Source organism: Dermacentor andersoni, chromosome 10, assembly GCF_023375885.2.
Source record: "Dermacentor andersoni chromosome 10, qqDerAnde1_hic_scaffold, whole genome shotgun sequence".
Taxonomy (NCBI): domain Eukaryota; kingdom Metazoa; phylum Arthropoda; class Arachnida; order Ixodida; family Ixodidae; genus Dermacentor; species Dermacentor andersoni.
In genome coordinates this window covers 139917605-139934418 of record NC_092823.1, presented here as the reverse complement: position 1 = coordinate 139934418, position 16814 = coordinate 139917605, and the positions used below count along the sequence as shown (strand labels likewise).

Genomic DNA, 16814 nt, shown 5'->3' with positions numbered 1-16814 from the left:
AGAGTGATTTTCTTGAAGCCTTCTTTAGAGCCAAGATGCACAAACTAGGGAAGCCCTATAGGATCATCATCACAAAGTGCAGTGCATGGCAGAACTCAATTTCTATCTGCAAAGGCATTTGGGTCATTGAGTAATTGACAATGCATTTTTTATCAGAAGTTTGCGAAATATTAAAAATTTTCTTGAGTACCGAAAAAAGCTTGCATGCATTTTCCAGTGATGTTGAAGATCTATATTACTTTATCCTGCATAACCTTCTGCTCTATGCTGCAGAAGAGTGTATCGAAGATCACAGCAGTGTAAATTTTCAATTCAAGTCTGATGTTTACACCTGTAGTTCTTGGAACTTCTGTCATTTTATCTCAAATTGGCATTTATATTATGGAACAGATTACCTTCCATTCATACGAATTCAATCCTTTATCAGTTCACGCACTGCGCATAGCCTGAGCAACATATTTCTAGCAAGAATTGATATAAGCCATCTGTTTGCAAGGTCACCTTGAATGCTATTTTCTTTTACATTTAAAATACAGGAACGAACTTTTGCACTAAAACTTTGATACAATGAAAGTTTCACTCATTTTCGGTGACCTGCTATCTGACTTGTTTGAAGGGATGTTTGGAGGGAACTTGTAATCATGGTATTGTAATAATCATCACACGACGTATATCGTTATTTGATCACACTCGGGAATCGTGAGGCAGACAGTTCAAAGCAAGGCTGCTTTGTGTGTTAGAAGCCTTTGTCCAAATTATGGGATCCGTAGTTCACAGTAAAGTAAGGGCTATCAGCACCAAGAGATTAAAAAATGTTGCGTTTCCTGAAACCCGACTGTTCTGAAGACTGCAGAGACATTTTGTTTGGATAGGCGCTCCGTAGCGAGCAGCACATGTTACGACGGGGTAAGTGAACCTCAGCTAGTCAACTGGCCATAGCCATCTGGTGTAGAGGGATCGGGCAGTGACGAGACGCTCTCCTTGTGTCCATAATTTTTCGCCACCTTCGTTCTTGATGTCTTGTATGCACTCTGCACCCCCCCCCCCCCCTCATATTCTTCACCCAACCCCCCTCCTTAAACCAATTTTTCGTCAGTCAACGTCGCAGTATCCAACATTTACCGGGTTATTGAACGGCACAGCAGCCCCTAACATTTCTATATTTCCTTTTACCTCTTCAAGGCGGCACCGCTGCATGGACGACATAGCCATTCATCTACTACCCCGCCCACCTGTTTGTTGTGGCTGTTTCTTAGTTTACCTGGTGCTGTAGCCTCTCCATGATATATTTTGTTGTGTGCAAATGAGTGTTCTGTAGGTTTTTCTTGTCCCATTCTTTGCACTGGTTTCATTCTTCCCAAACTGCACAATCTAGCCCCACAGCAACCTCTCCTCAAGTTTATTTACATAATAAAAGTGAGAGACAAGGGAAAGAGAAAAGGGGAGGGGTTTGCTTATGTGTTTCCTAGACAAGTAACAACATTTTCAGAATGCTTTTCTTCCGCAAAGCGTGGTCGATGAATCGGTTAAGTACCAGAAATGAGACGCTCTTAGATGACATGAAGGCCTGGTGGGCAGCAACAATGCCCCAAAGTTTTAAGCATGCACTCATCCTTTCTTTCTCTGTGTGTGTGCGGTGTGTAATTTTTAGCATTGATCCCACCTCAACAGTTATGGTTAACACAATCCGGAATGAGGTAGAGGCACGCCATAGGTAGGGCGTCACTGTTCTACCTGCTACAGGCATCCAGCAACACCTTTCTCCTACTTTGCTTTCCAAAAGCGACGCATTCCTTGTGCCCATTTAAGGGCAATGGGTGTGGTCCTAGACACTGAATTCAGGGGAGGGGAGCGGGGGGGGGGGGGTTCTACAGCTGAAAAAAAAAAATTTCCTCACCTCTGTCCATGACTTAAATATGCTTTCAAACAGCAGGGTTGGGCTGTGCATTTCTTATCCATAGAGGATCTCATCAGTGGTGCATTTTGTGTGCGCAACTGGTGACAGGCACGAAGCAAGGGCTGCTCTTTCTCCAGAGAATGGCAACGTCATCATTCTTCAATGAAGAAAAATGTGTGGTTGCTTCGGACAGCTCTTTTCACAATTTGTCGTTTTTCCCTTCAACAAAGTTTTTCTCTCTCTCTCCGCTCCTGTAATTATTACGTACCTGTCATAGGCACACACACTTGGAGGGAGGAGCAACGTGGATGAACTTGTGTGTTCACTTCGAAAATGCCTCGATAGTGGCCGTGAATGCAGTGAAGGCGCCTGAAAATTTCTGGAATCTAACTAGATGCTATAGCCTGTCGGGTTGTGTCTCTTGAAACGGGTTCTCTTACTTATCCGCTCCCCCTATGCATGCCCACTAGCCAGTGCGTCCCCTGCATGAGAGGAAAAATATCTGAGTAAATTGCCCTAATGTTCACTATAGTGAATACTGTAATTATTGTAAATAGACCCTCGGTACTTTCTTGCACCCCACTCTGTGCTTTCTCCTTTTCTGTTCCCTCTTCATTGCACCCCCACCTACCCTTTCTGGCCACTGGGTGTCAGCCACCGCCAGTGCAGCCAGCAAAGTTTTCTCTGTTCCGACAAGCATAAATGTAGTCACTTTTTCCAGAATCAGATGTGAGCTGACTTGGACGCACCTTTTGCCTATTTGTTCTTAGTACGACGGCCAAGATGTTATTGTGCATGTGCAGGGGAGAGGAGATCGCCCTCATGACAACCCCCCTTCCCTTCAGACCGCCACTAGCCCTCGACTTGCTTTCACATTCAACCTTTCCCTTTCATCAATAATGCTCTTTCTGAGCCCGCCTCCTGAAACTTTGTTCCATGGGAAAGGAAGGAAAGCAGGGGGGAACGTCAACCCCCCCACCCTCCCTAGCTATGCCAATGCTACTATCTGAGCTAACCAAGAGGCAAGCCAATTGCAGACCCAGGCCAAATCAACCAACCAGTAAAAAAGTAATGACTCTGAACATGGCAAATCAGTTGCGTAGAACTGGTGGAGGAATTTTCATGAAAGGGGAAAACATTTTTATCCATGAATGACATCCCCATAGAATGAGGAGGAAGACCCGAGAGAAAGGGAGAAGAAATAATCACCGGGACATAAAGTAGTGAATAAAGGAAGGCCACATGGATTTGAGACACCTCAAAGTAGTTTTAAAAGAGAAGACAGCTTGCGTTGTGTGTCCCTTTCTTTGTTTATCATCTGTTGCGGTGCTCTAAGTCTTGATACTGTAAGACTCAATGACATGTGGAGAAGGAGAGGGGACAGAGCAGAATGGATGAACAAAGCATGATTTTGGGCAGTCTGAGGCTTTGGAGATGCAGTCGGCAACACTCTGCTGGACACTTTGCCCCATCTCATGCGGCTATGCTCCATGGGCTGAGTGAGCACAACGAAGAACATCCGCAGCAACGACCTGATAGCAGCTTTACGATGAGGACGCACTTCAGCTCTTGTGGCTACGCTCTGTAGGCTAAGCGGACAGGTCCAAGCGATCTAGCCTTGTAGGCCCGATATCACCCTTGAGACAGGCCACAATGACATCACAAACACCAATGCCATATTCCTTGCCACAGCGCCATGCCGTGCTATGCAACATCAAAATCAGACCAACACTGTGTCTTTGATTAACTGTTCATAAATATATTACGACTTCTTTTTCTGCAACTTTGAAGACTCTTGAATGGTACTATGTTGTTCATAATTCGTAGATAGGGTTTCACTGATAGGTGTACTTATATGTTTTTTTATAGTATTATCTCGTGTGGTTTCATGCTACTCTTAGGGTAAATTAAAATTTTTTTTCTGTTTCATGTGTAGATGATGACACAGCGTAGTACACACTTTAATGTTTTAAAGCGGAGCTTTCTTTGCCTCTTCCACCAACTCTACCATTGCTGCTGCTGTCTTGCCGAATGTGTGAGCAACACTGAAAATAATGTCACCATCAAAACGTCCCCATCATACCATTGCATCTCTACTGGCTACAGGCTAGAGTCTTGAACGATTGGTCGGTTGCAAACATAGCGCAAACAAACTTGAAAACTTAATATGAATTGAGACAGCCTGCGGTGGCAGTTGATGCATGCAAGGGTGGACGCGAGCCCTAAAACCAGCATGTCATCGTCATGCCGTCATGGTCGTTCCATTGTAGTAATTTTGTAATAGTGATTCTACTGTCAACATAACATTGTAGTCATGCCTTTGTCGTCATTCTACTTTCATTATTGCATTGTCATCATGCCATCATCTTCATATCACTAAATTATTTTAACATCATCATCCTCTTGTTGCCATGCTGTCATCGTCATGTGATTGTCACCACTGCATCATCATGCAGTCACCATCATGCCATCATGGTCATTCCGTTGTTGTCATTTTGTCGTAGTGATTCTCGTTGCTGCCATGCGTTCAGCACCGTTTCAGCATCATTATGCCACTGTTATACCACCATTGTAATTTTATCTTTGTCATTCCAGCTTCGTAATAACCTTTGTCACATCGTCGTCCTCATACCATAGTCAGTGCTCCACAGTAGTTGTCATGCCATTGTCAGTATTGCATTGTTGTCAAGATCGTTTTGTCTTCATTTTACTGTAGTGATTACAATGTCATCATGCAATTGTCACCATTTCATTGACATTATACAGTCATCTTTATGCTGTGGTGGTGATTCCCTCATCGTCGTTGCTTTGTCATGTGTGGCATGCGCATGATCGAGCGCAACAAGTTCACGTTGAGCGAGGCAGTCCTCAATGACAATGTGTCCAACAGAATCGTGGGGTCTCTACTTGCAAATGGTCACTAAGCAGGAAAAGCATTCTTCACAATCAATGAAAGCATCCCTTTAGCTGATTCTAACAGTAAGTGGAATCCGCATATTTTTATTTTAGCAACTTTAAAGGATTTAACACAGACTGTCGCCTTTGTTCTCACTCGTCATTCGCAACAAGAGAGCATTTTTTTGGTCTTAATTGTGCTGTGTGTCCACAGGTTGCATGTTCAAATCATGTCCGCATCAATTAAAAAAAGAAAAGAATTTGGCAGAACCCATCACAACATGACTGTCAATGGCAATGTGTTTAGCATAAAAGCATTACAGCGATACAATACTACCACCATCGTAATGAGGTGTGTTCTGCAGAGGGATTCCTATCTCATGCCACCCTATGAACAGTCTAGTGGTGCAAAGCAGAAATGAATCCATGCCACAAGCGCTCAAGGAGAGCCACCCGAAGCATTAGCAGGCCGAGCCACAATGCTTCTAGTATGTGCCCCTTTCGATGGACTCCTTTTATGCCAAAGCTTCGCCGAGCGGGGCCATGAACGCACTAGATATGTGGCACTCTTCAATGAACCTAATGCCAACACGGGTCATTGAGTGTGTGCCACTGAGTGTGCAACAAGCAAGGGAAAAATTCTCAGTATTCGCAGGCACCAGGGCACTGCTTCTAATCTTGGATGCCATGCACAGATTTCTCGGCAGGGCCCCTGATAGCACAGTGTGTCCAGAACCACGAAAGAGTAGACCGGTTGCTGCATAATGCGTTTCGCAGCATCCGCACACATTGGTATGCCATACACTTTGGAGGCCACGTGCAGGCTTCGCAGCTAGATGGTGTCGAGGGGTCCCACTGCACAACACGCTTCATACGTAACTAGTTTAGACGGCGGCAATAAGTTGTGCTGCTTTATTGATTCAATGTTAACGCTTTGCCATCGACAGTCATTGGGAGACAGGTTCTGTCGCAATGTTTTTTGTCATTGTAGAGGGGCTCATTTCCACTGGCACGTATCTAGTTACCCAAGTTGGCATCGAGGAGGTTCATTGAAGAGCGAGTGGTTCACAGACCAAGTGGCACATACCCAGACCCGTATCCCTATTGACCCACGTCAGCCTCAAAGACGTTCGCTGAAGAGCTGCACACAGGTGCGCAGTGCCACAGGCCTTCTGGCCCAAGTTGGCTCGACAGCTGGTTTCGAACCCTGGTCCCTCAGCACAGCAGCCCAAGACGCTGCCCATTCAACCATGGACCACCCAGCGACAGACCGACCATCAGCCCCCCTAGAAAGCGTGTGAAGTACCCTAAGAATGCTAACCGCATTAAACGTACTGCTCCTTTCTGTCTCTGCAGCTTCCTTCTCTGATAGTGAGGTGTGCATATCGTAGCGGTCTTGAGCAACACAGGTCAATGAAACAAAGCTGCTTATAAGGGCAGACCTGTGCCCACAACTCGGTTCCTATTCCTGGCTTAGCAAAAAGGACTTGGCTAATCTTAGCCAAGTCCTTCTGTTGGCTATCCAACTAGCTCACTACCCACTTCACTACTCTCTTGACCAGCCTGCAAGTGTTCTTTGGCAGATAGCTCACATGCACACAGAGCTGGCAGGTGCATTCTGGCTCCCTGCATCATGATGGATGCTGCCAGTGTTTCACTTCAACTGCAACAGTGTAGAAAGCACAGTGTACATAAAGTGAAATGCATGTCCCTTGAATGCAGACAACTCTCACAGGCCTCCAACATTGACGAAGGTCTCAAATTAATTTTTTTCACGAAAAGCAGGCAAGATGCCAAGCACTTTATTGAAGATCACAGGCCAAACAAAAAATTTGATCTTGTTGCGAAATCTGTGGGAAAACAAAGCTACTGCCAGTGTAAAATATTTTATATTTGTTAGAATAAAAACACAGGCCATTGTATCTTGCTTGGTTTCGCACCACAACAACCCAGTCAACGAGAATACAACAGGCTGAAAAAAGAAAAAAACATATTGAAAGGGAATAACCATTCTGCACCACTAACGTGAGCATTGTGTTGTGTATTTTTTCACACGGAGAGCAGAGGTCTAACAGCCCAGCTTTCGGGTGCGGGTTAATGCTAACCTTCAATGTATAATTTCCATTTATGCCTTCAGGGATAACCAAACCGTTTACGATTATGTGCAAAGTAAAGGAGGACCTAGTGGCTATACTATTCAAGAGCATGCGTAGCCAAACCGTCCAAAAACCTTTCAGTGGTTTTAGCAGAAAGTACTGCAGCCTGAAATGTGATTTTTTTGCTTAGTACACACATTGACTTTTCTCTGCCACAGTGTTTAAAAGTACAGCCCCTACTGTGTAAGTAGAGGCAAATATATGTCACGCACAAGCCCGTATTTTCGTGTACTGTCAAGGCGACCCATTGAAAGCATATATGACGTCTCGCTCAGGCGTTAATATAGCGCTTCAAATGCTCTTCATGAGGTTAAAAGTGCTGGCAACAACGCAAAGCTTGCAGTATGTACTAATGTATTTTTAAAATATTGCACCCTTCATATACAAAAGCCTAAATTTACCTGCCATGTCACCTGTAAATATTAGTGTCAGGTCCACTCGGACATTTCATATTTATTTTTATCCTCTTTTTCTCCCACTCTCTTCTGGAATCTTTTATTCCCATTCCCCATCCCTATACAGAGTAGCATGCCAGCGGTTATAAACGCGCCGGCAAAATTATCTGTTTTTCTAATAAAGAGCCTTCTCTCTTAAAAAATTAAATTATAGGGTTTTACGTGCCAAAACCACTTTCTGATTATGAGGCACGCCGTAGTGGAGGACTCCGGGAATTTCGACCACCTGGGGTTCTTTAACGTGCACCTAAATCTAAGTACACGGGTGTTTTCGCATTTCGCCCCCATCGAAATGCGGCCGCCGTGGCCGGGATTCGATCCCGCGACCTCGTGCTCAGCAGCCTAACACCATAGCCACTGAGCAACCACGGCGGGTGCCTTCTCTCTCTCTACTAATGTAATTAACTTACTTTTCGTTAGGTTATTCTTGAAAAACTGCGCCACCTACATGTATATACTGCGCACAACTAAAATGCATGCGTCTGCTGTTACAGTTAGATTATAGTTGCAAAGCGTTAGTAAAGAGACAAAGACAACCGGTTTCGAGTTAAGTATATTATACAATCGCAACAATTCGCATAACCATAACCTGCACAGCGAGGAAGAAAGCCGTGCCAAATGAAGGATAACTGCTGGGAGCCTGCGCGCCCGCCACTAAAACGGCGCCCTCGTCTCCGAGGTGTACAGACCTGTTCGAGTTCCGGCAAGAAGTGCGACATATTTCCCGGCGTACTGCTGCCCCTGACATTCAAATTGAGCTAAGCTGGCTATGCGACGTAAACTTCACGCACGAGAAAACGACACACCCCACTGTTCGACAGTGCACAACGGCACAGCCACAGAACACCTATGCACAACTAGATGCCTACGGCAACTTTAGAGAAGGGAAACTGTACCTTCCGCAGTGGTTCGAAAATAAGCAGCGGCAGCGCATGGAACTTACCTAGGTGGACGCCAGATGACGCTGCTAAAACAGAAAGCGGAATTGCGCGTTTTTTTTTTTTTTTTATAGCATTATTCAATATGGCCGCTTTTTGCCGGTCGTGTACGCTTGTATCCGTTCGTACGCGACGTACTCGCCTCGGCTGCCGCGTAGCCGGTGCGTTCTAATTGCCAGGAAAGCAATGAGCCTCTACTGACGCCCATACAAACAAGCCACAAGTGAGTGAACAGAACGTACGACTTTATTGGCAGAAGACAAGCAGTGTATGTACATTCTCGTGCAATAGCAGAAATAAAATTTGTATGTCGAGATACACTGGAATCTTTGACGCGAGCTCGTAAACGGCTCACCGTCGTCGTCACACATGGCGGTCTAGTAACGAGCGACAACCAGCGGCTCATGCAGATTGGTCAGTGTCTCGCCTGTTTGCAGCGGCAGTCGCCGTTAAAGATGAGCAACTTGCACTGCGAAACAATCAGGTGATGCAGGCATCTGCTGCCACAACCAACACAGCGAAATGGACTATCCGGCATTTTAGCGTTAACTCCTTTCCAACCTGCATGTTTCTTTTCTGTCGAGGGCCACTAATGTGTGGCTCACATTTGGTGTCCCACTTTGTCTCAATATGGACAAGTCGCTTTCGTGGGCATCACCTTCGGCAGCCATTTATGCGGGCCTTTCCACCCATGTGGCTATGAACTTCAAACACGTTGGACCATGTAAGCACGTATGCTTGTCTCCGTTCGTGCTTAATTGCGACTGAGAAAGGCCGCAGGCACAATTTGCACATGGCTGCAGCAGGAAAGGCTGAACGGGGAGCACGAATCATGGTGTGTAAATTGGGAGTCTATGTCGCTGTGCGGACTGCAGGAGCAAATGCTTACCTCGAGAGACTGTTTTCCAATGTAACTGACCAGGCGCCCACATCCGATAAGCATAATACGGCGACCGTAACCAAGTGAGATAACAGCAAAAATAAACGGCAATCATTCACCACATAGTGTTCAGAGAATACATTATACATTGGCTACAAACCATATGGCAACAGTGAGCATTCACATACACGGGTCTCTTAGGATACATTCAGCCGCCTACTTACAGGCATAATGCTTGCCTTCGTCGCATGTGGTGGTCTGGTAACGAGCGACAAACAGCAGTACAAACAGATTGGACAGAGCGTCGCACCTGTTTGAACCGACAGTTGCCGTTGAAGATGAGCAACTTCCATTGCGAAGCAATCAGGTGATGCAGGCATCTGCTGCCACAACCAACACAGCGAAATGGACTATCCGGCATTTTAGCGTTAACTCCTTTCCAACCTGCAAGTTTCTTTTCTGTCGAGGGCCGCTAATGTGTGGCTCACATTTGGTGTCCCACTTCGTCTCAATATGGACAAGTCGCTTTCTTGGGCATCACCTTCGGCAGCCATTTTTGCGGGCCTTTCCACCCATGCGGCTATGAACTTCAAACACGTTGGACCATGTAAGCACGTATGCTTGTCTCCGTTCGTGCTTAATTGGGAGTGAGAAAGGCCGCAGGCACAATTTGCACATGGCTGCAGCAGGAAAGGCTGAACGGGGAGCACGAATCATGGTGTGTAAATTGGGAGTCTATGTCGCTGTGCGGACTGCAGGAGCAAATGCTTACCTCGAGAGACTGTTTTCCAATGTAACTGACCAGGCGCCCACATCCGATAAGCATAATACGGCGACCGTAACCAAGTGAGATAACAGCAAAAATAAACGGCAATCATTCACCACATAGTGTTCAGAGAATACATTATACATTGGCTACAAACCATATGGCAACAGTGAGCATTCACATACACGGGTCTCTTAGGATACATTCAGCCGCCTACTTACAGGCATAATGCTTGCCTTCGTTGCATGTGGTGGTCTGGTAACGAGCGACAAACAGCAGTACAAACAGATTGGACAGAGCGTCGCACCTTTTTGAACCGACAGTTGCCGTTGAAGATGAGCAACTTCCATTGCGAAGCAATCAGGTGATGCAGGCATCTGCTGCCACAACCAACACAGCGAAATGGACTATCCGGCATTTTAGCGTTAACTCCTTTCCAACCTGCAAGTTTCTTTTCTGTCGAGGGCCGCTAATGTGTGGCTCACATTTGGTGTCCCACTTCGTCTCAATATGGACAAGTCGCTTTCTTGGGCATCACCTTCGGCAGCCATTTTTGCGGGCCTTTCCACCCATGCGGCTATGAACTTCAAACACGTTGGACCATGTAAGCACGTATGCTTGTCTCCGTTCGTGCTTAATTGCGACTGAGAAAGGCCGCAGGCACAATTTGCACATGGCTGCAGCAGGAAAGGCTGAACGGGCAGCACAAATCATGGTGTGTAAATTGGGAGTCTATGTCACTGTGCGGACTGCAGGAGCAAATGCTTACCTCGAGAGACTGCTTACCAATGTAACTGAGCAGGCCCCGACATCCGAGAAATGTAACACGGCGACCACAACCAAGTGGGGCAGCAAAACCAGATTCTGCAATCTATCATTCAGTGTAGCTTGTGCAAAGACCCAGGCTATCGAGGAAGAAGAGCAACCATCAACGAGACTAGGAATATGGAAAATGAGAAAGCTTGCATTCAAGAGAGAAGCCACCCTGCTCTGCAAGCATTGAAGGCCAAAAACATCAAGAAAAGTAAAATGGTGCATAGCAAACAGTGCGTAGGTTAATGCAAGAAACATGTCGATGTTGCATCAGCTATTTCAGGAGAGGAATTGTGCATGACAACATGCACTAAAAGGTACTGCTACAGATATGTTATGCTACTAGACAGTGACTGGTATTAAGTATCAGCGAAGAATCGGTTGACCTTTATGTTTGGATGAGGATGAATGATCTCTAACGAGAATGGGCAATGAAAAAGCTTGCATTTATAGAAGAAAAATTACACTTGGCACAAATGGGATTGACATGGCCAGGAAGCTGATTAAGGGCAAACTGATGGAACTCTTTTGGCCAGCGTCGTCCGTGCTTGATTAGAAGTTGCAGGTGCATCTGAAGATGAAGAATTTCTATAAATTCCTTTTTGAGTTACCTGGATGACTAAGCCAATTTGTCCGCGCTGGTGGAATGGTGGCTGAAGCTCTTTTCAGTCTTGACACAGTGCTCTGCAGACTTGATATCTCATGTAAATTCTTCTGCATGCGCTTCTTTGTTCGTGGTGTAAAAGCCTTGCAAATTCAGCTCCAGCCCCTTTCTGTTGGTGTGGATAGGAGCTCCTGTGATGACCAAGGTATGCTTGGCATGGACTCTGTTGGGGCAGAACGGTGACACATGAGATACAGCACAGATTAGCCAAACTCATGTGTGTTTTCTTTTATGTTCGAACCAATTATACTGAACCATAAACATGAGCAAACATTCATTTCTGCTGCAAACAAATGACATGTATCTCAAGACTAGCAAGACAATACAGCATATATCAGGCATATTTATTTCTGAACCACATGTTGTTTACCTTGTAGTAGCAGCCAATGTCCACACAATGGCCTTGTTGTAGCAGGCAGCAGCTTCTGTTTAGTGTGTGGAGTGTGTTGCTTTATACTGGTGCCATCCTCATTACTGCATGTCTGGAACAGAAATTTTGACTGAATCAGAAATTGAAAAAAGCACAATTTTGCAATATGATATGCAAGGGGTGACATATATATTGTAATGGTTTGCGACTACAGAACACATGCAAATATACCCTGTCTGTTCTAGGGCGCTTAAGCAGCACGTTAAATAAATATTGCTGTTGTCCATAAATTTATGCCTGCCTAACTATACAATGCATGTGAACAGTTTAAGTATTATTAATATCACAAATGAGAACATTTATGCGTTCATTTATACACTGGAAGAGATCACAATGCTGGTTCCACAAGCAAATACATGAAAGTCATGAAGCTATTAAAACTGATGCATTATTTTTCTGCACGAACGTGATGCACTGCTGCACTACTGCAAAAATAAATGCCCTACGGTAAACCAAACTGAACAGCAAGAACATTTGGAACCAACAAGTACGAAATATGAGTGAATTATCACGCTTGCAACTGTTTAATACATTAAATTCTGTACTTTCACATCATTTTACCAAAGGATTATTCGATTTTGTGGACGAAAAAAGTTGCCGGCGGACTCGAAAATAAGTTTTATATTTATATTGTTAAGGCTACCCAGTCACCTATGGCCACGGCTACAATAAGATGAAAAATGAGGCGCGCGTTCCGATATCGCTCTTTCTTTCCCCCTCGCCAGTAACGGTTTATTTAGGAAACAGCAACGGAGGATCCCGACTGCCATATGCTGCGCAGGATCTAGTTCGTTAACTTGTCTCCGCCTGTAAGTTAATGAGACGAATATTATATAACGATTCAAGCAGCGGCGTTAAACGACTCACCGTTATTACCGTTGTCAGCCGCACCAGAATCCAGCTCCCGTTTCGATGCAGACGTGTTCCGAATGGCTCACGACCGATACCCAACTTTCGGGCTTACATGTCCGCTTGCAAACACGTCACTTCACCCCAGGTTAAATAACGCGTGACATCGAAGCGCAATAAACTAGTTTTAGCGAAAAAGAAGCAACCAGTCTGAGCGCACGAACGAATGAATCCGTGCCGCCATGTACTCGAAAATACCGGTAAAAATTTTAAATCCAGGCCAGAAGTCACGTGAAAGATCGATGATGCTGTTCGCTATTTGCGTTTATAATGACAAAGAAACAATAAACTTACTTACAAAAAATACAATATCAAATTAGCAATGATAATTTCGCCCCTTTTTTTTCATGTATTAAACGTGCTTCGGTAATTGTAGGAGAAAGTTTGCAAAAAAAAAATTGCGCTTATTACAGCGCCTCCAGCGGAAAATGTTCAAACTAACGTAAGCATCTCGAAGTGATATTACTATGCTGTTTTTTTAGCAGCAGCGCGTGGTCGATTTTTTCGCCCTCTGTGGCCATTTGTTGAACTTGAGAGTGTGCGGGCCCTCCTACGGCCTGACGCATGAGCGGAAAACCAGCTGTGAACTCCTTTCCTTTTCTCCTCTCCACTCATAGAGTTTCTCACTATAACACCTAGAGGGTAATCTGGCGCCACCGTCTAAGGGAGTTCATTAAGGGGGCACCGTGCCGTCATGGGAATGACGGTATATGTGGGCGCTATTCTGGACATTCCGCCATTTTCTTCGATGCATGACGTAGGCGCGACGCAAACAAAATGGCGCTGGTGGCCCAGTTTTGCTTACGTAACGTGACGCCAACTTGACGTTTCGCCTAAGAAACTGAAATGAAGGCACTGAATGAAGCGTTCTCAGTAAAGCAAAACAGTTTTCCTCCGCAGTAAAAATAAAGCAGCTATCTCAAAGCATATGATGATTCCGTCGAAAACGCTTCCGTCGTCTGCTGCGTACAAGCCGTCGTCTGCTTCAATAGCTAGGATGCGTGTCCCCGGAAAATGGAATGAGTCATCGCATGTTGGCGCCAACGCGCTTCTTTTCTTGCTTGAGACAACATACGCGACCTACCAGTGGTGATGCGCGCACGTTCGGCCACGTTATCGCTATTTCGTGAAACGCAAGTGACTCAGCCCGACTCGGCTGGCTGAGAAACGGCCGAATATCACCGATAGCGTTGCGCGCGCCAGAGATATCCACTAGCGCGACGCAAGCGCCGGCGCTGCCATCTCTTGTTCATTTCGCTGGTGCGGGAGGAAATTTCAAGGCGCCGCCTTGCGTACATTTCTTTTTATAAATTAGGAAGAGGCCGTTGTCATAACTTTTGATTGTGCGAAAAGGCATTAATCTTGATTACAATACAAATGAAGCAGTGAAAAGTGGACAACAATTCCGAAAGTTTGCTATGTTCAACCAATCTTATTTCGTATAAACTCGTTCCTTTAAAAAATGATGGCCCCAAACACAAATGCCAACACTACCCGAGAGCGATGCAAATACTATGAGCACGCGTTATGAACAAAATATTTTCGTGGCGCCAAACGGCGGGGAAAATGTGGCGATACGCATTCCTCTCGGCAGTCATTGCATATGGCTGCTCATTAGCATAATTCGCGCGGCTCGTCGCAGCAAAAATTATGGCGGAAAATCTCCGCAATGGCGGCCCAGCGCAACGTCACGCATCGTCAAAATGACGTTTACGAAACAGCCCTTCCTGTGACGCTCCTCACGAGATATTCCTTCAGCCAATCAGCAAGCTGGCATGGCGCATATCTTGGATCGCCAGCACATATTCGCGCAATTGCAGATGCATTGCACTGGCTTCTGCACGCTACCGCTCACATTCTTTTTGAAGCGCTAACATCACAATATATCTGCCAAGGACCAAAAATGTATTAGTCCATAAAATTTGCAGCTCCACGTCACGTTTCGTCATCTTGATGAAAACGCAAAATGACATTTCGCAAAACTTCCGTTTCCCGGCACAAATTTCAAGGCACCTGAGCTCGCCACAGCCAATCAGAGAGTCAACATGGCGGATAATGGCGGCCGTGCAGCCGCCATGCGTGTCGAGAATAGCACCCACAGTTATGGTGGGTACTAGCCACCATACCACAGTGTGTCTGCGAGGCTCGTGTTGGCTGGTGTTGTAAGAGGCTTAGTCTAAAACGTGGATATGGCTACGCAAATAACGCGTTCTCAAAGAAAAATCTTCATAAAATGTTTCCATTCACGCATATTACATCTTTACTAACCCATGATGCATGACCAAGCGAAGAAAAGCAAGAACAGACGACCAACTGTTTCAAAGCGAGCGCGTACCTTGTCGTCTGTACTCCAACTTTAGCGGCCCGCTGATACTTCTTACGTAACATGTAGTCGTACACACAATAACAAGTTCTCATAGTTAAACAAAACATGTTTTCGAGTAATAATAAAGCTAAAACAGCTTTTCGCGTACTGTTCTAGTAGAATATGAATCATTGTGACAGACGGAACGGTACTTGCCAAGCGCGTCTTCAAGGTGTCCTGTCTCTACGAGAACGATGCCAATCCGAATCCACAATATACCGGCATTCCGGCATTCCCATGCATACCACAGCGCAGCAGCGCCAGATTTCCCTCTACGTAATGTAGTGAGCATAGAGTTTCTCACTACATTACCTACGTTACCTAGAGAATTACCTTAGGGAAGGTTGTTGCCTAGGGAAAAGGTTGTTACCTAGGGAAAAGGTTGTTGAGCAACGACTAACGGGTTTAATCTATGCGGACGATATTGTACTGTTAGCAGATAGCCAGGAAGATTTGCAAACTCTGGTTAATTACTGTGGGGACGAAGGAGACAGTTTAGGTTTCAGTTATAGTGCAGCTAAGTCCGGTGGGATGTTTTTCAACGATACAACTGATCAGGAGCTCACAATACAAGGCCATAAAATACCCCGAGTGGCCGAAAACAAATATCTCGGGGTATGGATAAACAAAGGGCAGATGTACACGGATAAGCACGAACAGTCTCTCATAGCAAAAGGGCGAAGAGATGCCGGGATAATGAAACATAAGGCATTGTGGGGGTACAACAGGTATGAGGTACTGAGAGGTATATGGAAGGGAGTAATGGTGCCGTGGCTTACTTTCGGGAATGCGGTCCTGTGTTTAAGGGCAGAGGTTCAGTCGAGACTAGAAGTAAATCATAGAACTGTGGGAAGGTTAGCACTAGGTGCCCACGGGAAAACCACAAACGGAGCAGTACAGGGAGATATGGGCTGGGCATCGTTCGAAGCACGGGAAGCTCAGAGTAAAATCCTATACGAAAAACGTCTGAGGAAATTGGACGATAACAGATGGGCAGCTAAGGTGTTTAAATACCTATACAGAAAGAGCGTTGACACACAATGGCGGAAAAGAACTAGGAAGCTAACCAGTAAGTATGCCAGACACGAGGACGAAGAAAGACAGAGCATTAAACAACAGATTAAAAATGCGGAAGGTATAAATTTGATAAATTCAATGGAAAATAAGCGTAGTGTGGAACTATATCGATACTGGAAACAGCAGATCAGGAAGGAAGCGTTTTATGATAACAAAGAGTAGGGCAGTGCCCTACTCTTTGAAGCTAAATCAGGATGTCTTAGAACGCGGAGCTATAAAAAGAAATTTAACGAAGAAGAAGACACATGTACTGTGTGTGGTAAATATGTAGAAACAATGGAACACCTCATACTAAAATGTGATGGTATCAAGCCCGATGTCGATGCGGCCACAGTCACCCTTCCTGAGGCCCTAGGGTTCAGAGATAATAATAGTCATGTAAATAAATATTCGGTGGAAATTAGCAAAAAGCGATTGAGAATTGGTGGCTCAAAAGCAGAGAGATGACATAAGGTTAAAAGGGTAGGAAGACGTATTTAAAGAAAATCGAGAAATTCAATAACACACAACACAGATAACAATAAAATTAAAGGCAAAATAAAAATCTGAGCATGGTGGCAACTGCCATT

General features: G+C 45.1%; 1 protein-coding gene and 1 long non-coding RNA gene across 4 annotated transcripts in view; both read right to left on the bottom strand.

Annotated features, from left to right (window-relative positions):
• The window catches only part of Sec10 (Exocyst complex component Sec10), a 180103-nt gene extending 170323 nt beyond the window's left edge, over positions 1-9780 (bottom strand). Inside the window, exon 1 of one of the 3 annotated variants that reach the window (XM_055078305.2) lies at positions 8093-9780. In XM_055078305.2, coding sequence (XP_054934280.1) covers positions 8093-8122 — 30 coding nt within the window. In that variant the 5' untranslated portion in view covers positions 8123-9780. The remainder of the gene's footprint in view (positions 1-8092) is intronic. The other 2 variants (XM_055078304.2, XM_050192964.3) reach the window with 2 other exon arrangements.
• A 474-nt stretch (positions 9781-10254) lies between these two features.
• On the bottom strand, positions 10255-13016 carry LOC140213769 (uncharacterized). The gene is made up of 3 exons (XR_011890710.1): positions 12762-13016; positions 11835-11946; positions 10255-11627 (listed from the first exon to the last, which is right to left on the bottom strand). It is a non-coding gene; the product is annotated as an uncharacterized lncRNA (long non-coding RNA).
• Between the last annotated feature and the right edge of the window lie 3798 nt (positions 13017-16814).